General features: G+C 44.1%; 2 protein-coding genes across 4 annotated transcripts in view; one reads left to right on the forward strand and one right to left on the reverse strand.

Annotated features, from left to right (window-relative positions):
- LOC106564597 (transmembrane channel-like protein 5) overlaps nt 1–10,509 on the forward strand; it is a 25,806-nt gene extending 15,297 nt beyond the window's left edge. For both annotated transcript variants that reach the window (XM_082958790.1, XM_045691156.2), the window contains exons 11-21: nt 429–581; nt 4,454–4,629; nt 5,096–5,171; nt 5,283–5,380; nt 5,568–5,663; nt 6,145–6,220; nt 7,542–7,675; nt 8,079–8,252; nt 8,779–8,857; nt 9,155–9,238; nt 9,473–10,509. In XM_082958790.1, coding sequence (XP_082814916.1) covers nt 429–581; nt 4,454–4,629; nt 5,096–5,171; nt 5,283–5,380; nt 5,568–5,663; nt 6,145–6,220; nt 7,542–7,675; nt 8,079–8,252; nt 8,779–8,857; nt 9,155–9,238; nt 9,473–10,108 — 1,782 coding nt within the window. In that variant the 3' untranslated portion in view covers nt 10,109–10,509. The remainder of the gene's footprint in view (nt 1–428; nt 582–4,453; nt 4,630–5,095; nt 5,172–5,282; nt 5,381–5,567; nt 5,664–6,144; nt 6,221–7,541; nt 7,676–8,078; nt 8,253–8,778; nt 8,858–9,154; nt 9,239–9,472) is intronic.
- LOC106564598 (germ cell-specific gene 1-like protein) lies at nt 10,366–20,824 on the reverse strand. 2 transcript variants are annotated; one of them, XM_014130745.3, is made up of 5 exons: nt 20,159–20,824; nt 17,051–17,098; nt 13,607–13,765; nt 12,967–13,078; nt 10,366–12,115 (listed from the first exon to the last, which is right to left on the reverse strand). In XM_014130745.3, the coding sequence occupies exons 1-5, from the start codon at nt 20,445–20,447 to the stop codon at nt 11,821–11,823; spliced, it is 903 nt and encodes a 300-aa protein (XP_013986220.2). In that variant the 5' UTR covers nt 20,448–20,824; the 3' UTR covers nt 10,366–11,820. The 2 variants fall into 2 exon arrangements, with proteins under 2 accessions (XP_013986220.2, XP_082814917.1); XM_082958791.1 differs by having other exon boundaries at nt 17,051–17,093; nt 20,154–20,824.
- Nucleotides 20,825–23,614: the final 2,790 nt, after the last annotated feature.

Consider the following 23,614-nt stretch of genomic DNA (forward strand, 5'->3'; position numbering starts at 1 on the left):
CATTACTGTAGCTTTGTTGACCTCATGGCCATATCATTACTGTAGCTTTGTTGACCTCATGGCCATATCATTACTGTAGCTTTGTTGACCTCATGGCCATAGAATTACTGTAGCTTTGTTGACCTCATGGCCATATCATTACTGTAGCTTTGTTGACCTCATGGCCATATAATTACTGTAGCTTTGTTGACCTCATGGCCATATCATTACTGTAGCTTTGTTGACCTCATGGCCATATCATAACTGTAGCTTTGTTACAAGAAAGAATGTAATATCGCTGAACAAATCCCACATTACTTATCAGTACTTATCTGCTCTTCCATACATAGAATACTCTGCACTCTGATTTGTTAGGGGGCCCAAATAGGATCTCTCTCAGATAACCAACTGTGAAATAACTTTGAAATAATGTTTCCATTCCCCTCCAGGAGTCCTTATCAGAAAAGTTCCAGGTGGCCCTGCTACCTCTGACAGAGAGGCTGAAGCACTACGGGGTCTTCCTGGGTACCTGGCTCCTCTCCACAGGCATGGCCTTGGGCTGTGGTGCCAGTGTCTACTTCCTGTGTCAATATGACACATGGGTATGGTTCATTTTATTAACTTTTATATAACCAGGAAGTCCCATTGAGGTCAGAAGAACTCTTTCCCAAGGGAGACCTTACATAAACGTTGTGACACGATGACACGTTGCTTCCTTATAAAGCTTGTGTTGTTAATGTATGATCCCGGGATCAGCTGACCCTGATCCATCTAAGTATGATGAAGACCAGGTGGTGATTAGTTGAATCAGGTGTGTTAGTGCTGGGCTAAAACAAATGCCTGCACACTGTGTAGCTCCGGGACCAGTGTCGATGACCATGGTATAAGACATACCCTTGTGTACAGTAATTCAAAGTGTGTCATAGCGTCTGTGTGTACCTGAGCATATCTGAATCATATAACATCAATACAATACTACTTTCCTGGCAGTACAGGGTGTGGTCTTTATAATGGTGTTAATGGGACATCATTGCTACACTTCCACCAAATTATTATAATAATTTTTTTTCTTCTCATTTAACCTTCATTTAACTAGGCAAGTGAGTTAAAAACAAATTCTTATTTACAATGATGGCCTACACCGGCCAAACACGGACGAAGCTAGGCCAATTGTGCGCCGCCCTATGGGACTACCAATCACGGCCGGTTGTGATACACCCTGGATTCGAACCAAGGTGCCTGTAGTGACGTCTCTAGCACTGAGATGCAGTGCCTTATACCGCTGCGCCACTCGGGAGCACCTAAGACTTACCCTACACCATTGTGTCACCACTGATTCATGTTAATGTAAGCTCAAGTGTTATTGTGTTTCCATCAGGAGTGTGACGCTAGAGGGGTTAATACGGTAATCGGGGGGGAGCTGTAACCTGTAACACACTTCGTTCAGTCTCCTCAGGACTTTGAACGGCCCCACAAACCGTGGACCCAGCTTCCAGCAGGGCAGGCGGAGGGGAAGGTTTCGGGTCGAGAGCTAGACCCGGTCCCCAGGTGCAAACACCAGGGCCTTACTGCAGTGACGGTCTGCGCTGGCTTTCTGGCGCAGCACGGCGTGCTGAAGGTGAACATAGGCGGCGTCCCATGTCTCCTCCGCGCGTCGTCCACCGCTGGAGCCTCGGTCTGACTCTGATGCCAAGGAGCCAGAAACGGCTGGTACCCCTGGTACCCCAGTACGCACTGGAAGGGGGAGAGGTTTGTGGAGGAGTGGCGGAGCGAGTTCTGGACCATCTCTGCCCAGGGCAAGAACGCCGCCCACACCACCAGCCGGTCCTGGCAATAAGACCTCAGAAACCTACCCACATCCTGGTTCACTCTCTCCACCTGCCTGTTACTCTTGGGGTGAAAACCAGAGGTAAGGCTGATCGAGACCCCCAGACGTTCCATGAACGCCCTCCAGACCCTCGAAGTGAACTGGGGACCCCGATCTGACACTATATCCTCAGGCACCCCGTAGTGCCGAAAGACGTGTGTAAACAAGGCCTCCGCAGTCTGTAGGGCCGTAGGAAGATCGGGCAGAGGGAGGAGACGGCAGGACTTAGAAAAACGGTCCATAACGACCAGGATCGTGGTGTTACCCTGTGAGGGAGGAAGATCAGTAATGAAATCCACCGACAGGTGCGACCAAGGCCGTTGTGGAACGGGTAAGGGTTGTACTTACCTCTGGGCAGGTGCCCAGGAGCCTTACACGGGGCGCACACCGAGCAGGAGGAAACATAAACCCTCACGTCATTAGCCAAAGTGGGCCACCAGTACTTCCCACTCAGACAGTGCACCGTCCGACCGATGCCTGGATGACCAGAGGAGGGTGACGTGTGGGCCCAATAGATCAGCCGGTCACGGACAGCAGACGGAACGTACAGACGCCCAGCGGGACACTGGAGGGGAGTGGGCTCTGCACGCAGCGCCTGCTCAATGTCCGCGTCCAGCTCCCACACTACCGGCGCCACCAGGCAGGAGGCAAAAAGAAGGCGAGAACCAAATCGGCATATTCGGGGGGAATGCGCACGGTGGAGACCTGGTCTGGACTTTCCACCGTAGTAGCACCAACGGAAACCCCTATACACCTTCCCGAGCACTCTCGCGACCACCCCGTGAGAGCCCTCCGTTGCCATGAAACAGTGGGGTCATGACAGGCTAACCAGGGTAGGCCTAGCACCACGGGAAATGCAGGAGAGTCAATGAGGAAGAGACTGATTCTCTCCTTGTGACCCCCCTGCGTCACCATGCCCAGAGGAGTGGTGGCCTCCCTAATCAACCCTGACCCTAATGGTCGACTGTCTAAGGCGTGAACTGGGAAGGGCATAACCACTGGAACAATGGGGATCCCTAAACTTTGGGTGAATGATCTGTCTATAAAATTCCCAGCCGCGCCTGAATCGACGAGCGCCTTATGCTGGGAATGCGGGGAAAACTCCGAAAAAGTAACATACAAAAACATGTGTGCAACAGAGGGCTCTGGGTGAGAATGGTGCCGGCTCACCTGGGGTGACGCCAGAGTGCCCTGCCTGTTGCCTCGACCCCCAGAGGAATCAACCCGGCACCGACCGGCAGTGTGACCTCTGCGGCCACAGATGGTGTACGAGACTGAACCTCCTCCGGTCTCCCTGAGCGCAGCACCTCCCAGCTCCATGGGCATCGGGGCGGTGGTGCTGGGGGATGGAACCAACAGACCCCACTCTGGACGTCCGCGGGTGGCCAGCAGGTTATCCAGCCGAATGGACAGGTCCACCAGCTGGTCAAAGGTGAGGGTGGTGTCCCTGCAGGCCAACTCCCGACGGACGTCCTCGCGCAAACTGCAGCGATAGTGGTCGATCAGGGCCCTGTCGTTCCATCCCGCGACGGCGGCCAGGGTTTGAAAGTCCATTGCGAACTCCTGCACGCTCCTCGTCCCCTGCCTCAGGTGGAATAGACGTTCACCCGCCGCTCTACCCTCGGACGGGTGGCCGAAGACTGCCTGGATGCGGCGGGTGAAATCCTCTAAGTGATCCAGCGCCACATCTCCTTCTCCACAAACAGTGTTGGCTCACTCCAGGGCTTTCCCCGAGAGGCACGAGACGAGGGCCGACACCCTCTCACGGCCTGAGGGAGCCGGGTGGATGGTCGCCAGATATAAATCCAGCTGCAGCAGGAAACCCTGGCAGCGTGCGGCCGTCCCATCGTACTCCCTGGGAAGTGCGAGACAAATCCCACTGGAACCGGGTGTGGAGGGGGTGAGTAGTGGAGACCCCTGTTGTGCTGGTGGGGGCGCTGGAGGGACCCACTGTCTCTGTTAGGTATCCGTAACTGGATATAAGGGAGTCAGGCGCAATAGAGCGAAATTTGAGTAGCAAACGGAGCCTTTTATTTTGGCGAACAAAACACACGGCACTAAGAACACTAAACACAATATGGGTTGACATAACCCAGCGCAAACCAGTCTAACGTGCACATACACGAAACAACAAACAATTCCACACACAGACATGGGGGGAACAGAGGATTAAATACACATCAAATCATGAGGGAATGTAAACCCGGTGTGTGGGAAAACAAGACAAAACAAATGGAAAAATGAAAGGTGGATCGGCGATGGCTAGAAGACCGGTGACGTCGACCGCCGAACGCCGCCCGAACAAGAAGAGGAACCGACTTCGGCGGAAGTCGTGACAGTGCCGGCCCGCGTAGATGGAAACAGAAAAATCTGAGCCTTTTGTGTAAAACACCGGGGTAAATCTCAAGTGAAAACTGGACACTTTATCTTGCTAAAGCTGTGATTGATTATGTCCTGACTTCAGTGTCTTATCTTTCCTCCAGGCTGGTTGCTTCTAGGCACTGATCTAGGAACAGCTCACCCTCTCCAAATCCTCTTTTTAACATGAGGGAAACACAAAACTGTCCTTAGATCAGGACAAACTGACCTACTATGGTATCTTTCCAGCGGACAAGGCAGTCAGCGGACAAAGCTTCCGGCTCTCTCTTGGAGGAGGCCGCTACTCTCCTCCTCCCCTTTGTGGTGTCCCTGATTAATCTGGTCGTCCCTCTCTTCTACTCTCTGTTCAAAAAGATAGAACACTACTCCAACCCTCGCATGCAGGTCTATGCCATCATAGTCAGGTTAGAGATGCATACAAAACACATTTAAAAATACATACACTACCGGTCAAAAGTTTAGATATACCTACTCATTCAAGGGTTTTTCTTTATTATATATTTTATATATTTTGATTTGTTTAACACTTTTTTTGGTTTTGGTTACTACATGATTCCATATGTGTTATTTCATAGTTTTGATGTCTTCACTGTTATTCTACAATGTAGAAAATAGTAAAAATAAAGAAAAACACTGGAATGAGTAGGTGTGTCCAAACTTTTGACTGGTACTGTATATTGAAATCGATTGATCAAAACTATTTGCTCAATGATCAATTTAAAACAATGGATGAATGAAATATTACAGTAATGCTTAAATTCTAAATATGCTTAATAAAATATCAGGAAAAAACAGAAAGGTGATATACTGTACAATGTTTTAGAAGCCTGATGTTTTGAATGCTGTTTTGAATGCCTTTTTCCTTTTTAGAAATGTAATTCTCAAGATGTCCATTCTGGGTATTCTCTGCTACTACTGGATGAAGGATGTGGCCAATACATTTTCAGTACGTTCTTTTAAGCCAAATCACATACATGCTTTCAAAAAGGTTTTTGATTGTCACTAATATATGTACTGTATGTTCATTCACCACTGTGATTACAATCGTTTGTCTTAGTGCTGGGAGTCCATCGTAGGACAAGCCTTGTACAGACTGGTTATTGTGGACTTCCTCTTCATAATGTTAGGATCCTTCTTTGGAGAGTTCTTGAGCAAGTGAGTGGCATTTTCAAAACACATTTTCCCATAACGTGTTCACTTAAAGCTAAAAAGGCTACAGTATGCAGTAGAATTCTATAGTGTAACTCATCTCTCTGTTTTGATGGAAAGGTTCAACGAGGCATCACATAAGGGTTCATTGAAAAATGCTCTTCTGTAACTCCTTTGTTCTTTTCTCCACCAGTGTCATTGGGACTAAGTGCATACAGAGCCTGGGAGTTCCAGAGTTTGACGTTGCCAGGAATGTCCTTGACCTGATCTATGCACAGACCCTGGCATGGTACTGACGTTATTTCATTACACTGTACTCTACTGTACTGTACTCTACTGTACTCTACTGTACTCTATTGTATTTTACTGTGCTCTACTGTACTGTACTGTACTGTACTGTACTCTACTGTACTGTACTCTACTGGACTCGATTGTACTCTACTTTACTGTGCTCTAGTGTACTCTACTGTACAGTACTCTACTGTAGTGGACTCTACTGGACTCTACTGGACTCTACTGTACTGTACTCTACTGTACTGTGCTCTAATGTACTCTACTGTACAGTACTCTACTGTAGTGGACTCTACTGTGCTCTACTCTACTGTACTCTAATGTACTGTGCTCTAATATACTCTACTGTACTGAACTGCGCTGTCCTCGACTCTAATCTTCTGTTCATCTATAGCTCCATCTAATTTCATAGTAAAACATAACACGGTACTGTGGATGAGCTATGGTCAATTCTTATAAGCATGTTTTTCTGTCTGCAGGATCGGAATCTACTTCTCTCCCCTCCTCCCAGTGATACAGATAATCAAGTTCTTCATCCTCTTCTACCTAAAGAAGGTAACCTGTTCAGTATGGTTCTTCATCTAACTAAATAAGGTAACCTGTTCATTATGGTAGATAATATAGGCCCCTTAGCAGACACTTCTTATCCAAAGCAGTATAGTGAAAAAAATATTTTATAGTACAGAGAGTGAGTACATTTTTAGTATGGCAATGTGACCCCTGCAGGAATTGTTATTGCTAGCGCAGCACTCCAACCACCTGAGCCACACAGGACCATGGCTGACTCAGGTGACAGTAAACTGAACCTTGGTGTTGACTCACTGCCCTAGATACCATGCCATAGCAGAATGGGCCAGGCTCGTGTTACTCTCTTCTGAAGAGGGTGCTGAATGTTTTATGACACGGTTGCATGGCATAGAATTAGCTCTATTCATAGATGGTAGCGATGGTCACTAGGATTTTCCAATACAATGATGAAACATATATGAGTGTCCTGGAAATTAAAAGAGATGTTTTCCTTGTGGTATATACAGGGAAATCATTACATGTTCATCAATTCATCTGAAGAAAAAAAACTACAAGTGGAAGGTATCTGCAATAGAGGATTTAGTTGATCAAGTACAATAACATGATACCTGTTAAAGGTCCCCAAAGCGCACACATCCCTGGGTCACTCCTCTTTTCAGTTCGCTGCAGCCAGCGACTGGAACAAGCTGCAACAAACACTCAAACTGGACAGTTTTATCTCAATCTCTTCATTCAAAGATTCGATCATGGACACTCTTACTGACAGTTGTGGCTGCTTTGCGTGATGTATTGTTGTCTCTACCTTCTTGCCCTTTGTGCTGTTGTTCTGTGCCCAATAATGTTTGTACCATGTTTTGTACTGCTACCATGTTGTGTTGCTACCATGTTGTGTTTCTACCATGTTGTGTTGTCATGTGCTGCTGCCTTGCTTTGTTGTTGTCTTAGGTCTCTCTTTATGTAGTGTTGTCTCTCTTGTTGTGATGTGTGTTTTGTCCTATATTTATATATATTTTTATTTTTAATCCCAGCCCCTCGTCCCCGCAGGAGGCCTTTTGCCTTTTGGTAGGCCGTCATTGTAAATAAGAATTTGTTCTTAACTGACTTGCCTAGTTAAGTAAAGGTGAAATAAAATACTAATAAATACCTCCCTGACAAATCAATAATGACTTTATTCCTGGTTAAGGTGCAGGTTAATTGTTACTCACAGTTCTCCCTTATTGTCAAAGGTCATTGTTCGTTTACCTGTTCATCAAATCGTGCCATTGCCAAGACACCGTCAACAGGCTCCTCCTCTCTCTATCTCCCTCTCCAGCTCTGTAATGCCCTGTCTATACTTTGTGTCCTCCAGGTCAGCCTGACCCAGAACTGCCAGCCCCCCAGGCGAGCCGGCAGGGCGGCTCAGATGCAAACCATCTTCATCGCTATCCTCTTCTTCCCTTCCTTCGTAGGGGCTCTGTCCATGGTGGCCTACACCGTGTGGACGTAGGTGTATAAGCGGTCAGGGCAAAGCTAGTCTAGGGACTTATGTTATGTTAAGGCTGTCATAGATTAAGAAAGGCCAAACAAACACCTGTAGATATATGGAGTGGTTCAGATTCCATCTAGTTCTGGATAAATATGACTTGTTCAGAAGAACTGTAGTCATTAATTGATAACCAAGAGATAAACGTGATTCAGTTTGGTTTCATTTTAGGGGCTGAGATAGTCCGTGGAATCAGGCTGTTTGATTAACAGCTATTCAAAAGCATGATGCTATACTTAAACCTTCTAGTAAGAAAGTTGAAAATGTGTTGAAAGTTGGTTGATTGAAAGTTGGTTGACTTTGGCTCCTTTTCTCTGACCTAAGCATTTCAAACTGCCATGTCTCCCCTGATCCCTCCCCCAGTCTGCCCCCCTCAGACAACTGTGGGCCCTTCAGGGGCCTCAACACCACCTTCAGTGCAATACAGATCTGGATGGATGATCTGAATGGGGTGGATGGGTTTCAGTGGATTGTCTGGATCTACCAGCACGTCATCAGGAGTGAGATATTCTACTTCCTGGTCTCTCTCATCATCCTGTGAGTTCATCTTTGTTCATGTTGAGATGGTTATGTTGGGTTAAAGTTGTGTTTATGAAGGTAACAAGTAGTTTTAAAGCACAGTCTTACGGTAAAGTGACAGTTGTCTTGAAAATGTGATATAAGGCATAAACTTAACTTGATCATGATTCCTAGAAATTATTGATCGTTTCAGCTGTTTGTCAAAAGATTGACTTGTACATTTTGCTAGTCACACTTATCCAGAGCGACTTACAGGAGCACTTAGGGTGAAGTGCCTTGCTCAAGGGCACATCGACCGGTTTTTCACCTAGTCAGCTTCGTGATTCAAACCAGCGACCTTACTGGCCCAACGCTCTTAACCACTAGGCTACCTGCCTTGAAGCAGTATACTGAAGTCCTATCAAGCAATACATTCAGCTTTTATAACGCTGTCTACTGGATCAAGCCTTCAAATACAATCTAGTGGCACTTTATGACATTAAGTGCCTACTTTGCCCTTTCACATACTGTAATACAAACTCACTGACTGACCTCCTTTCCACAGTGTCTTCATTTACATCTTCAGGCAGATCACTCAGGGACGCAAGCTGCTTATCATTCTACTGAGACAGCAGATTGTTAATGTGAGTTCTAGTGAGCTGTCTGGTCCGAAGTGTCTCGTCCATCAGAGCTGTTGTATCTGAAGTGGTTGTGTCTACGTTATGATGATGTTGAAGTGTGGGAGTAATATATTTAGCTGATTTCATTTGAATGTGCAATGTTGATGTTGTTCATTTGCTGTTTTTATGAATTGTATTGACTGTCTAGAACGTTCTCTCTCTCTCTCTTTCACTCTCTCTCTCTGGTTGTCTCTCTCGCTCTCACTCTCGCTCTCTCTCTCTTTCTCTCTCTCTCTTTCTCTCTCTCACTCCCTTTATTAGGAAGGGAAGGACAAGGCATTCTTGTTGGAGAAGCTACAGACCCTTCAGAAATCCAAGCAGAACAAACAGAAAAAGAAAAAACAGGTGAGAGGATCAAAGAGAAATGACCTTGAGACTATGGAACTTAACCTTGAGACTATGGAACTTAACCTTGAGACTATGGAACTTAACCTTGAGACTATGGAACTTAACCTTGAGACTATGGAACTTAACCTTGAGACTATCGAACTTAACCTTGAGACTAACTTACAATAAATACCTAAACTCCTACGTTATTTCAAATGTCATACTTGAACTATGACCCTTTCTCTCTATCAGGCCAGGAAAAGACAGGAAAATGAATCCTCCACTGGCATGCTCCAGGCTCTGCTTGCCCGACAGCGGTTGGAGCAAGAGCATGGTGACAGCAGCTCTTTCGGTGTGCCCATGCCTTCCGGCCACTCAGTCTCCACGACATCCAGTGCTTTGATGCAGGCCATGCTAGCCAGACAATACGCAGAGGACCAGGATGTAGCCAGTTACCGCGGTGTGCCATTTCCTGCAGACCCCGCACCTGCGTCCTCCAGTGCACTGATACAGGCCATGCAAGCCAGGCAAAGGGCGGAGTCACAGAATGAGGACGAGTTTTACCGGGCGCCAGTTCAGTCACAGAACCCAGTAAACGCATTACCCAGTGCGATGATACAGGTGATGCAAGCCAGGCAGAGGGTGGAGTCAGAGCAGGAAGAGGACGAGTTTTACCGGGCACCAGTTCATTCAGAACACCCAGTATCATCAACGTCCAGTGCGATGATGCAGGTCATGCAGGCCAGGCTTAGAGCAGAGGAGGAGAGCGAGTTTTACCGGGCGCCTGCTTCTTCACAGCACCCAGATGTGTCAGGCACCGGTAGCGCTCTGATACAGGCCATGCTAGCCCGGCAACAGGTAGAGGAGGAGTACGGTGACAGATACTGAGCATGACTGAGAACTGAACCACTTGGGGAAAAAAAGATGGCGGACACAATTGAAATGTGACCAGCTGTAGAAAGCAGAGAAATATCAGAGGAAATGCAATAAGATTCTGACTGACATCAAGAGAGGGCAGGACCACCTCTATGCAGACTGTTTCTATTGGACCATAAAAGAGTGTAGCCAATGGGGTGTGAAAAGATACATCTGATATATGTATTCCCTTTTGATAAAAGAACACATTGTTTTTGTACAAAAAAATATTTTAATATTTAATATATTTGTGTACTATATGTATACATGATATGTGGTTATCCTGTAAAATATTGTCAATGAATGTTGTATAAATGTAGGAATATTCTGGTCCGTACTAAATTGTAAATACTATAAAATTGTATGGTACTGTATGTTTTTTTTTTTCTTCCATGAACAGCACTGTCCTCTAGTGGTAGGGATTGAACCTGGTCTGGATGTTCATCAATGAATAGATACTTGAGTAGATATCAAATATATACTTTGAGAATACATCCAAGTCACTTATTGTTCTCAGAGCAAAGCAAAAACGTATATAGAACATAATGAAAGAAACTACAGCAAATATTTTCTGTACAAAATGAAACATTCTGAGTTTGCTATGGAAGACGACATTTGTTTATTGAGTAATTCATTGCGGAATCCTTAATCCCTATGAGCATAAAGTACTTTAAATAGAATACACAGTCATTGGTCATAATGATACTCAAGTAACATTGGTGTCCAGTGGTCAGTTTTTGTTTTATCCGATAGTGAGTAATGTGCAGTAAACATACCACTGAGGCAACAAACAATATGTAACTTCAAAAGTAAAATAATACACATCTTACAGTGATTTCACAGATCAAAACCATTATACTTTATGACATTTATTTACATTTATGTAGTTATGCGTTATAGGCACTGTGTATGCTGCAAACACTTATAGCTATATTTTGCAGTGCACATTCTTAAAATACGAGTTAAATGCAGTTTGTCACCCCTTCCTAATTCCAAATTTAGTAAGGCTAATAGCATGCAAAAACATCACATAAACAGTCCTATGGGGTTCCAGGTAAATCAGAGGGCATTCTAATACAAATCTTGTTTAAAGGGGTATCCATTTTTGAACATACAAATGAATGATATGTAGCCATTAATTCTTGAAGAATATAACATTAATGCCTCATCGGCTTAGTTCAACTGTCTGACCCCATTAGAAGCCAAAATAGAAGCATCCATAGTTCTGTCTCTGAATTTGAGAGGGGTTACATTTCTCCAGCTCCATTCCTCAGCTTTTTACTGAAACGGGCGGGGAAAACGCTATTGTTATTGATTGCTGCTTTCCTTGTGTGTCAGATCATCTAGTTGTATGATCAGTGTGTACAAGGCTGTCTTTCCATGGCTATCAATGTCCAAACTGGGAACGAGGGAGTGAACATCCTGGCTCAATTAAGGCAGTGATGAATTCAATCATAGAACTGATTCAGTTGCTACAGAATCCCCAAAAGACCCAACACAGATGACGGACCACAATTTGATAGAACTAACTTCATACAGTTACTTTTGACTCATCCCAGCGGGCAAAACGAGTTGAAATGACGATGAAATAACATCAGCACAACCAGAAACTGGTTAAAAAATGACATAATTGCGACATAATGTGAAGCAGTTGTAACCAGTTTTGCCCGCTGGCATCCCTCCCTTCAGCACTGGTCTTCCCCCAGAGTCTCTGAAACCTCACTCAGGTCTAATGACGAGGCCGGTACGTGCGTCCTAATACCACTGCTATACGGCGTCTGTGTGTACACCTCCACAGTTTGGCATATGGAGTGTAGGGAGTGATCGCGGTAGTATCCCAAAGCCTCCCGCGCCTGCTCCTTGCGGATGCTCTGCACGAAGGTCTTGCGTTTGTGTCGGAACTCGATGACAGTCTTGGTGTAGGAGTTGAGGGTGGTGACTGATGCACCCATGCAGCAGGTGAAGGATGCCCAGGCCATGCTGGAAAACAGGAAATGGAAAAGATGGAAGAGAGAGGAGAGGAAATAGGCACAACAGATAGAGGAGATAAAAATGATGGGGACAGAGAGAGGAAAAGGCAAGGAGGAGTCAATTGAAGATGCAATCTGCATATTTAGGCTTATCGTTGTTCAGGGTCAGTTCATAGGGTTGCTGTTTGAATGAAAAACAAATGACAAATGGCTTTAAAACAAACAAATGGTTTAAAACAAACAAATGGCTTTAAACAAATGGCTTTAAAAGCTAAGAAACGTCAAATACCGAAGTTATCAATCACTTGACAACAGCTCAAGAAATTCTGACAAATACTACACTAAGAAATAGGATGTTTTTATGAAACACTGCAAAATACTGCAAAAAACAAATAATCACTTTGGGGATTTCTGGTATACTTTTTGTAAATATTATTATTCCCATGTAAAAATGGAAGGGTCGTAGCTTTGCAGGATTATTGTCAATCCGTCAATCCCAACAGGGTAGAATGTCAATCTGGATAGATCCCAATGTAATGGGCCACTACTGTACATTAGTCTATACAGTGTAGCTCCCATATTCACTCACTGCACATGTTATAATCCAGAGCTATGTCACAAGGGTTCAGCCTGGAAGATTAAAATTCTGAACATACAGTGTACATATGTCTATGTGAGCTTACACTTTACCCTTGATCCCCTTATGCAATTTTCCATCGACCATATATATATTGGGGCTTTGGGACACCAAAGCCTAATCCGCCCGGTAACATGAGAGCTTTGGGGTTTTCATTAGATAAGTGTGACGCTACATACGGAGACGTAGAATTGTGTGTGTGTGTGTGTGTGTGTGTTCCCTACCAGAAGGACCATCCGTAGTCCCAGTTATAGGGCCTCCAGTCTGCAGGGCCCAGGGTGACTGTCACCTGGAACACCTGTGTGTACATCATGTGGGCCACCATACCCAGGAGCCCTGGAAATACACAGATACCGGTATACATTTAGATGTTTAGTGTACATGTAGGCACACACACACACACACAATCCCTCTCTGATTGGGAGAGGCTGCAGGTTATTTCCTGATCAAGACCTACAAAACCTGCTTTTCTCCTTGCTAGCTTCGCTTTTTATCATGTTCACCGCTGTGTTAGACTTGTTCGATGTCTGCTAGTGGCAACACTTGCATAGTACTGTATACAAGTATTTCTTTACTTTGCTCCACCAATTAGGCATAAAAAGGGCCAGGAGTTTTCCCCAGACCAGACTCAACAGCAGACAGCGTTTTTTTTCCTGGCCATATGACGTAACCTATGTAATTCAACAAAAATCTAAATGTGTCATGAACAGAAAGAAATCTGGGCTCTGTGGTCGCCATGGAGTTTTTCTTGGTCAGGTCATGAGGTCTGGGAGAACTCCCGGCCCTTACACACGAAACAATAGCCTGGATCCCAGATCTGTTCGTGCCGTCTTGCAGAGGTGGTTTTAAACAGTCCCTCTGTACCTGAGAGGACGGTGAAGATTGCAGCGAAGGCGTTCAGTTTCAGTCCATCTATCATGTTGCTGGTGCTGGAGTGGACCAGTTCTAGACACATCAGACTGAAACCCACTATCAACAGGACTATGTACAGCATCTCAGAGACCACCGACAGCCACAGGACACCTGCAACAGACAAAGCAAAAGCATTAACAGTCGTTAGGGTATTGGAAATCAGTGATAGATTTCTCTAGAACTGCGATATGATGTGGAATTTGAATCACTGATCATATTATCATAATGATATGTGATGGTTGTGGAGAAAAGGGTTGATTTCTTTGATCGTGTATGCGTCACCCATCTGTTTGTTCATAAATCATAGGACTGTATTTGGCAGGTGCCTATTTGAAGTCCTGTCATGGACACAAACGTTTTATTCCCTAAAAAGTAATTCCTGATGTCTGATGATTGTGTCCTAACTTAACCTAAACTCAGGTGCACATTTGTATTTTTGGTGTTTTTGGTCTCGCCTATCTTACATCTCTTAAATAATTTCTGACATCCATAGCGACAACAGACCTGTTGATAACATATCTCAGGACCGACAGGCCACTCAAAACCAATTCATGTCATTTGCCGCAAAAAGTATCGGGAATCTGCTCAGGCCTTCCAGAGCGTCAGACCCTCACACTGTCTCGTTACAAGAGGTTGGAGTCAGACATCTCTTCCTACCTCGCCAGTCTGCTATTAATCCTTCTTGACACTTCATTGCAGGAAGTGAACATTGGTTGGTGCCAGTATTTCCCCCGAGACGCTGTCAACGGGATAGGACGGAGGGTCAGGGGTGGTGGCGGGGATGGGGTTGGGGAAGGAATGTCCCAAGACTGAGACAGTGTCTCTTTTCGTAATGGAATTTTGGAACAAGGTTTGGTGGTACTTAACTTTGGAGACAGTATTAACCCCGTACAGCGTTCTTATTATTGTGGAAGTATTCTTGTGAGTGGAGTGTAGTTGCTACGGTAGTAAATAAAGTAGGCTATATGAACTACAGTACAATCCATGTCGTTTTTCTGTTTTGTTTCAATTGAGTTGTTTAGCAGACACTTTCTAGAGGAGACACATTATGACTCGCGGAAGTATGAGAGCTTCTATCTTGTTTTGATTAGTTGTCAGTCTGCATTATTTGCGCATGGATCATTTCACAGCTGTTATCATAACCGTCTCCTTTGACAGAGTGGGTGTGACCATAGCAACCCCACATCCTGTGTCCCTGACAACACAGGGGATGATGCCAAGGTTGTTTGAGAACATAAGCCACAGTACGTCTGGAATGGGGAGTTTATATTACCTCCAGTATATCAAGGCTGATATAGTCAACAAAGCAATCAACTATTGTGATCTCAAAGTTCAGGTTTAATGAATATGTAAAAGGTATACCAGAGATACAGAACAAGTTGGAATAACTAGACCAAAGCCTATAGATAAACGATCTGATATAAAAACATTTACTGTAGTTATAAGTCTCACAGGAGAACTTTCTCAAGAATTTTCATTAACAACAAACAATCAGTAGAAGCACGTGGGTGGATTTGTCATTTCGAAGCTCCATTAAACCTATTCTGCCTTCCTTCCTTTATAATATATTAACAAAGAAAGTTACACCAATCCTATTGCTCTATGCATTACTTTAATCTGAAACATTGGTAACAGCTAAATACTTCATATTGTTTTTTTTATCTGCACTGTATCATATCCAAATTCAGACATAATTAAAGTTCATCAAATGTAACTTTGATGATGTGGTACGTTCATATTTCATTTATATGAGGGAAAAAAATATTGAGTCTTAATGTAATTTCCTCAATTGGAACAACAAAGGCAAACAAAGTAACTAAATATCAGAAGGCAGTTCAAACTTGATGCAGCCACTGCACCCTGCAAACATCTCCTGTATGGTGGTGTCATGACAGCCACTACACCCTGCAAACATCTCCTGTATGGTGGTGTCATGACAGCCACTACACCCTGCAAACATCTCCTGTATGGTGGTGTCATGACAGCCACTGCACCCTGCAAACATCTCCTGTATGGTGGTGTCATGACAGCCACTGCACCCTGCAAACATCTCCTGTATGGTGGTGTCATGACAGCCACTGCACCCTGCAAACATCTCCTGTATGGTGGTGTCATGACAGCCACTGCACCCTGCAAACATCTCCTGTATGGTGGTGTCATGACAGCCACTGCACCCTGCAAACATCTCCTGTATGGTGGTGTCATGACAGCCACTACACCCTGCAAACATCTCCTGTATGGTGGTGTCATGACAGCCACTGCACCCTGCAAACATCTCCTGTATGGTGGTGTCATGACAGCCACTACACCCTGCAAACATCTCCTGTATGGTGGTGTCATGACAGCCACTACACCCTGCAAACATCTCCTGTATGGTGGTGTCATGACAGCCACTACACCCTGCAAACATCTCCTGTATGGTGGTGTCATGACAGCCACTACACCCTGCAAACATCTCCTGTATGGTGGTGTCATGACAGCCACTACACCCTGCAAACATCTCCTGTATGGTGGTGTCATGACAGCCATTGTTATAACATTTGAACAGCAGTTGAGACAGGATGCAGACCCCTTCATACTGCAAGAGTATAGCTCAACATCCTTTTATACTTTATGCAACCATGTAGACCAGGGGTCTTCAATCTTTTTTTGTCCAGGGACCCCCTCCCAGGCAAACAGGCATTTGACAGCTGGGACCCCCATCATATGTTAGCAAAACATGTGCTGTCTTGTCTTATCATTAGGGTAATGATAATGGCAAGGAGAAGTACTCCAAAAAAAAATGATGAATAGATTTGGTAGATAGTTTTTCATTATTTTGACTAAGAGCTGTTTAGCTGGTTAAGCAAAGGTTATCCATGTGTTTGCAAAAGTGAATGTCCAAGTCAAGAAAGCTTACCAGCAGCACTTGCTGCACTGGTAGCCTTTTCAAAAGCCCAAGTCAGATACTCCAGTGACTGTAATTAGCTCCAAGGAGTGTAATTAGCTCAATATTAGGAGTTGACAAATAAAGTAGATATTCTCTTCTTTTCTACTGTAGACATGTAATTGGAAATGTGTTTATTATATTGTTGCTAGTTATAGTCATAAAAATATCCTCCTCCCCAGGGGTGGAATGGCCATCTGGCATTTTTGCCAAATGCCAGATGGACTGGTCCATTTTTTGCCTAGTGGGTCAAGTGGGTCTGTCTAACCTTTTTTTTCTTTTCACAAAAATGACTATTATCTGGCTAATAATGGGGGCCTGAAAATGGGCCGGTGTGTTAGAAATGCCAGGGCCAATTTCTGGTCCCAGTCTGCCCCTGCTCTCCCTCTACAAGTAATCTTCCTGGTACGGGTGATGTACAGCTCTATAGCAGATGTGTTTACCTCCTGATGTATGCAGTGATCACTCACCTCTCTCCGAAGCCGGAGCCAGATCGATAAAGCTCCTGCATTTCTCACCTGGAACGAATGGAGAAAATTGAGTTTCATTCCAAGCTGTAATACCATGCATGGGTTCTTCAGGGCCACAATTCACTCAGAGTATCCTACCTAGACGACTTGATTTTCGTAATTTGGGGAAGTTCAAAAGTTCAAGAAGAGAAACATTGCGTGCTTGGCATAGAAAAAGGGAAAAGCCCATAAGTGAAATAAGTCAAATAGAAGTAAAGTTCACTGGATTCTAGCCACAAGTCATTCAGAGTATCTATTAGCCTACTTGATAGTAACGTATAATCTACTTAAGGACATGGTTCAACAGTTCAAGAAGAGACACACTGCGAGCTTGGCATACAATAGAGATTAAATAGCAGCTTCAAGGCATACACAAGTCATTCAGATTATTTAGTCTACTTGATTGTACCCACTGGACAAAAACTGGCTGAATCAATGTTGTTCCCACGTAATTCCAACAACAACAAAAAATAAACGCAATGAAGTCATTTCAACAACAAAACATCTATGTGGAAAGTCATCAATCTAAGGGAATTGAATTTTTTTCCCCCACCCAACTTTTAACCTAAATCCAATGTCATGGTGAAATGTTTTGTTAATTTCAATAGTGAATTTACAACTCAACCAAATGTCAATCAAAACTAGACTTTGAAATGACATCAGTGCCCAGTGGGCTGTTCAAAAGAAGAAATACCATTGTGTGCTTTGCATGAGCAAAGCCAAGAGCCAAAACTGCAAATCAAGAGGTCAGAAACAAGCAAAAGATCATGAGAGAGTCACAGTGAAATTTACTCCTGAAGTGCTGACCTGTTGCACCCTCTACAACCACTGTGATTATTATTATTTGACCCTGCTGGTCATCTATGAACGTTTGAACATCTTGGCCATGCACTGTTATAATCTCCACATGGCACAGCCAGAAGAGGACTGGCCACCCCTCAGAGCCTGATTCCTCTCTAGGTTTCTTCCTAGGTTCCTGCCTTTCTAGGGAGTTTTTCCTAGCCACCGTGCTTCTACATCTGCATTGCTTGCTGTTTGGGGTTTTAGGCTGGGTTTCTGTATAGCACTTTGTGACATCGGCTGATGTAAAAAGGGCTTTATAAATACATTTCATTGATAGCCTATCTAGTCTAATGCATCGGTAGAAGCTATTTTAGAGGACATGTGGGTGGTTAAAAATTCAACCATTGCGTCCTTTGCATGAGAAAAGGCACAGCGTGGTCAAGTACAAGCAGCCAGAGTTCACAGAGGTCGATGACTTGACCATCCCCACATAGCTTCCAGTTCAATCCTTCCCAAATTACATCCTTCTGGTACTTCTTCTTCCTGGACATTGCTGGGACCTTCAGGGATCCCATAAGACCTTATGTCAGTTGATCAAGACTTGATAACATGATGCACTTTTTCATCCACCCTTTCCTCCCTCCTTTCCTCCCCTCTTCCAGGCATGATTTATTCTTTCCGTCCGCTGTCGATTGTAGCCGCCCGCTGCGGCTGCTGGATTTGTCGTAAATCTAACGCTTAATCAGGTATCAGGAAGATGGTGACAGCTGTTTAGAGGAAAAACTCATCAAGGGCCGTTATGTAATCCTTATTAGTCAACTCAACTGTGTGTGTGTGTGTGTGTGTGTGTGTGTGTGTGTGTGTGTGTGTGTGTGTGTGTGTGTGTGTGTGTGTGTGTGTGTGTGTGTGTGTGTGTGTGTGTGTGTGTGTGTGTGTGTGTGCACGCCTGTGTGTTTGTACAGTCCCAGACCCAGGCCTGATGAGACAACATGCTCCCAGTATTTATTCTGGCATAAACTGTGACGCTTTATTTCTGTTCTTAATGTCTCTTTAATATGCCATCACCAGACCAGGTCTACTGTCTCCAACCAGAGGCTTTGATCCTGATGTCATTACAGATGGAGTACCTGGAAGTCAAGACCGATGTTTGGAGATGGGAAAGCTGCCATTTCCCCTCTTTTAAAGGTGGGAATGTTGCAAAATGTTCTTGATTGAGTCAAACTCAGTGTAACTAATCTAGCTATATAATCTACAGAAACACCTTTGACTTAATGGTGTTGTCATTAACATGGTGTCCACGCTTACGCAGGCACGTCATCGGATCCAGCTGTTGCACTTCCACCTTGTGCATTTGTTTAGACTCAAGAGTAAAGCTGTGTGACGATTTTACTTCTTGTTACAGACATTCACAGTACCCTATAGACCTGTAGGGAGAGAGACTGCTAGGGTAGATTACTAGTACCCTATAGACCTGTAGGGAAAGAGACTGCTAGGGTAGATAACTAGTACCCTATAGACCTGTAGGGAGAGAGACTGCTAGGGTAGATTACTAGTACCCTATAGACCTGTAGGGAGAGAGACGCTAGGGTAAAGTACTAGCAGAGCCAGTAGGGACCCTTTCTAAAAGCACTAAGCTCATGTCCCCTAAACTTCTTACCAAGGGGTCACTGTACCATAAGTCGAAACTCCCATCCCATGTTCCAATGATTCTTATGCCGGGATAAACTGCTCTTTTGGCTATCCAATACTTCATGCCAGAAAGGACAACTCGTTTTTCAAGATGCCATTTTTGACTAGTGGCGTCTCCCTACATAAACCGGGGGTGATTACCCTAAAAAACTCATAACTTTGTAAATATCCTTAGCTTGCAGTTTAAGATCATATGTATGTATATGTCCCATCTGGAGACTGATGCTTATGGTGACACAAGATGATGACACATGAGAATGGCTCTCATCACGACACAACCAAGGAATTATAGCAAGGACTACAGAGTTTAATAGCTGCAATTATACATCATTGTGTGTGTGTGTGTGTGTGTGTGTAACAATCTAATCATGCCTTTATAGACCCTTGTCTATTTCTGAATGTATAGGGTGTTCTTTTTGAATGGCAAGAATGCCTGCTTAGAAACCGGTATTGATTGAATAGTTTGAACACACACACACACACCTCCTTCCAATAAATATCCATAATATTTTAGCCTTTACACTCCAGAAACCTCACTATAATTAATTGACAACAAGACGGGACAAAGTCATTAACAACAACACCTCATCACCTCACCTTCATCATGGATATTCTCCGCACAGGAGAACCAGATCCCGGTGTGGAACTGTCTGAAAAGGAACCGGTCGTCCCCCGTTTCCCAACTGTACACAACTACTTTGGGGTCCGTCTCGTTCACTCCATAATCGATGCAGTTGTGCGTGCGAAGTTTAGTGCACTTCGGCTTGGGGACGCGCTGCGTGCCGACGCACCAGTATGTTGTGATGAAAGCAGTTATTGAGAAAAATAGTGCTAAAAGATTCATACTAACGGACAGCAGTGCCCTGCATTTGCGAGTGGTCTTCATTGTCCATAGATATCTGCACTTATTAGATAACTCACTCACTCACCATCCATCCAATATGAATCAAAACAGGGAATGAAAAACTGGTCAAACTCTACCGAAAATAAGTTTCAATTGATGTGCAACATGTCGGCAAAAAAATACATAATTTGGCACTCCAACCCGTTGAATTGAAATTACTCTCCCTACCCGATTTGAGGGACGGCAAAATCTGAGTTTAAATTCAGCTTCAATCCACCATTATCATCTGTTCGAGTCGTTAGCCATTCGATCATTTTCACACGAAGTGCCCTGAAATGACCCTCATCCATTCGCTGAAGGATTGTCACGTTGTCAAAAGATTTGAAGAGCTTGTTCGCACAAAATCTGTGGGATTTGTATCGGTGATGCTCGCCTTCAATCTGTGATGAGCCGCTCTCCCTCTCTCTCCCCCTCTCTCTATTTTTTTCCCTCTCTCAGAGATGATGAGATTACAGTTTATTGATAGCATATTTAATTTTGTGTGAACAATAATCAAACCATAGCATCAGACTGGGAATAGTATTTCTTATATTTCAGAACAGTACTTGGACTGTTTGACTGAGCCTGTCTGGGGTGGAGTGCCAGATGGGTAGGATTTGCACTTTTGGGACTATTCCATTGGCAATTACAAAATGATAAAGTCTAAACAACATACAAGACAAGCCTACCATAAAGACTATCTAGATAGCCATTGTTCAGTGTTACCATTAAGACGTCAACTAGTTAAGTGTTGCCATAAAGTCCATCTATAATGTTCTGCAAAGAGGGTGCTGTTCTAATTGAAGGGCCACGTCGACAGCAATTGGGTAATCACCCAAACTTCTCACTCCATCTCCCTCTCCCCTCTGACAGTGTAAAAGCCAACACACAATCACAGCTTATTGTAAAATAGACACAAATTACTTATTGGACATTTGTGACGGCCACATGAAAAAGTCCACTGTGTGAAATACATGATTTTCTTTCGTTATAATGCATCCTCCTTCCTTCCTTCCTTCCTTCCTTCCTTCCTTCCTTCCTTCCTTCCTTCCTTCCTTCCTTCCTTCCTTCCTTCCTTCCTTCCTTCCTTCCTTCCTTCCTTCCTTCCTTCCTTCCTTTTTTCGTGTGCCTGTCACAAATGTCCAATAAGTAATTTGTTTTCCCAATAATCTGGGCTACTGGGTTGGTACAGCAGCTCTTCTCATTACTACTCGAGAGACAGCATGCTCACATGAGACTCTGATTGGATAAGCTACAACAGAAAGCCAGGATACTTCACCCTAAATGTGTGTGTGTATGACGTTGGTGGGACACAACAGTTCTTCTGATACATTTGTGATCATGAAGCATCACCACTGATGACAGAAGAAGATATCTTGATTGCAGTACTTATGGGGCATTATTTCAACATTTCAAAGGGCTTAGCTTGGTATTATAGACTATTTACAGTAGTTGTAACAGTCAGAGAAATAGAAGGAAACATGGATTGGGGTTAGGGTGGAGTACACAGGAGGCTGCTGAGGGGAGGACAGCTCATAATGGCTGAAAGAGCAAATGGAATGGCATCAAACACCTGGAAACCATGTGTTTAATGTATTTGATACTATTCCACTCCAGCCATTACCATAAGCTCATCCTCCCCAATTAAGGTGCCACCAACCTCCTGTGGTGGAGTAAATGTTTAGACAGTCAGTGACAGGTTTGTACATAGCCTATATTTAGTAGGTACTGTAGGTCCTAGCTACACCCACTGGTTCAAAGCACTTGTCATTCTATCCATACAGAACTGATTTGTTCAGTATTCCATCCCATCAGTGACCCTACTCCCCTTGTATAGGAGGCAGCTGGACTCAACTAGGCCATTGTTGTATAACCCATATTCCACACATTATGCTTACATAACATGTCTAGGACATACGTTGAAATGGAACACGTATGGTCAATTGTATTTGTCAGATAGGACGGATTCATATTTCGATTGCGCTCACATATACTGCACATATAAAAAGACAAAAATGCTGTCTTACAGGTTTGGCTCTAAGCTTTGATACACATTTTCAAGAAAGATAGAAATGGTCCACACACACACACACACACAGTTGACTGATAAAACAGGAAATCAAAATGTCCTAGACACGCAAATATCAATCATCAACACATGCAAAGCTTAAATATACTGCAAAATGGATACATTGATGCAGGGGATATCAGGCAATGAAATATGATGATTCGGCTGAATGATGCTCAATCCATGTCAAAAGCTGTCAACCCTGAGACCTCACGTTAAACACCCATGCAATTTATAGCCCAACAAATGGACACACACGCACACACACACACATACAAAAAAGCTTAAACGGTTGCCGTTACGTTATGCAGGAGTGTCGATGACAAGCGGATTACTGCATAGAAATCATGACATTTTTTTATCCACCAGCCCTGCCTTTTTTTTTTAAAGCACATGCACTTCCAAAGAAGTAAGAGCAGCAACATAGTAAGCACGGATATGAGATGTATCCCAAATGGCACCCTATTCCCTACATAGCCCTATGGGCCCTGGTCAAAAGCAGTGCACGATATAGGGAATAGATTGCCCTTTGGTTCACAGCCATAGACATGGGGCTTCACTTGCGTTTGGATGCTGGTGCCTTCCGTTTGAAGCTGATAGATGGAGGGGAATTAGTCTCTCAACAGATAGAGATTAAGGATTAGTATAATCTGCACTTTACAGACCCTCGAAATCATACTGTCTGACTGGGTGTGCAGGGCAATTTAGAAACAGCTTCTAGAACAGTGTTTGTTTGTCACAGGCTGATTGTTGAGTTCAAATCAAATTGTATTTGTCACATGCGCCGAATACAACAGGTGTAGACCTTACAGTGAAATGCTTAGTTACAAGCCCCTAACCAACAATGCTTTAAGATGTTAAGAAAAAAAATTGAAAATAAAAGTAACAAATAATTAAACAGCAGCAGTAAAATTCAGAGGTCCTGGATGGCAGGAAGCTTGGCCCCAGTGTTGTACTGGGCTGTACGCACTACCCTCTGTAGTGCCTTGCGGTCGGAGGCCGAGCAGTTGCCATACCAGGCAGTGATGCAACCAGTCAGGATGCTCTCGAAGGTGCAGCTCTAGAACCTTCTGTGGATCTGAGGACCCATGCCAAATCTTTT

The sequence above is a fragment of the Salmo salar genome, chromosome 12, assembly GCF_965601325.2.
Source record: "Salmo salar chromosome 12, fSalSal1, whole genome shotgun sequence".
NCBI classification, from domain to species: Eukaryota; Metazoa; Chordata; class Actinopteri; order Salmoniformes; family Salmonidae; genus Salmo; species Salmo salar.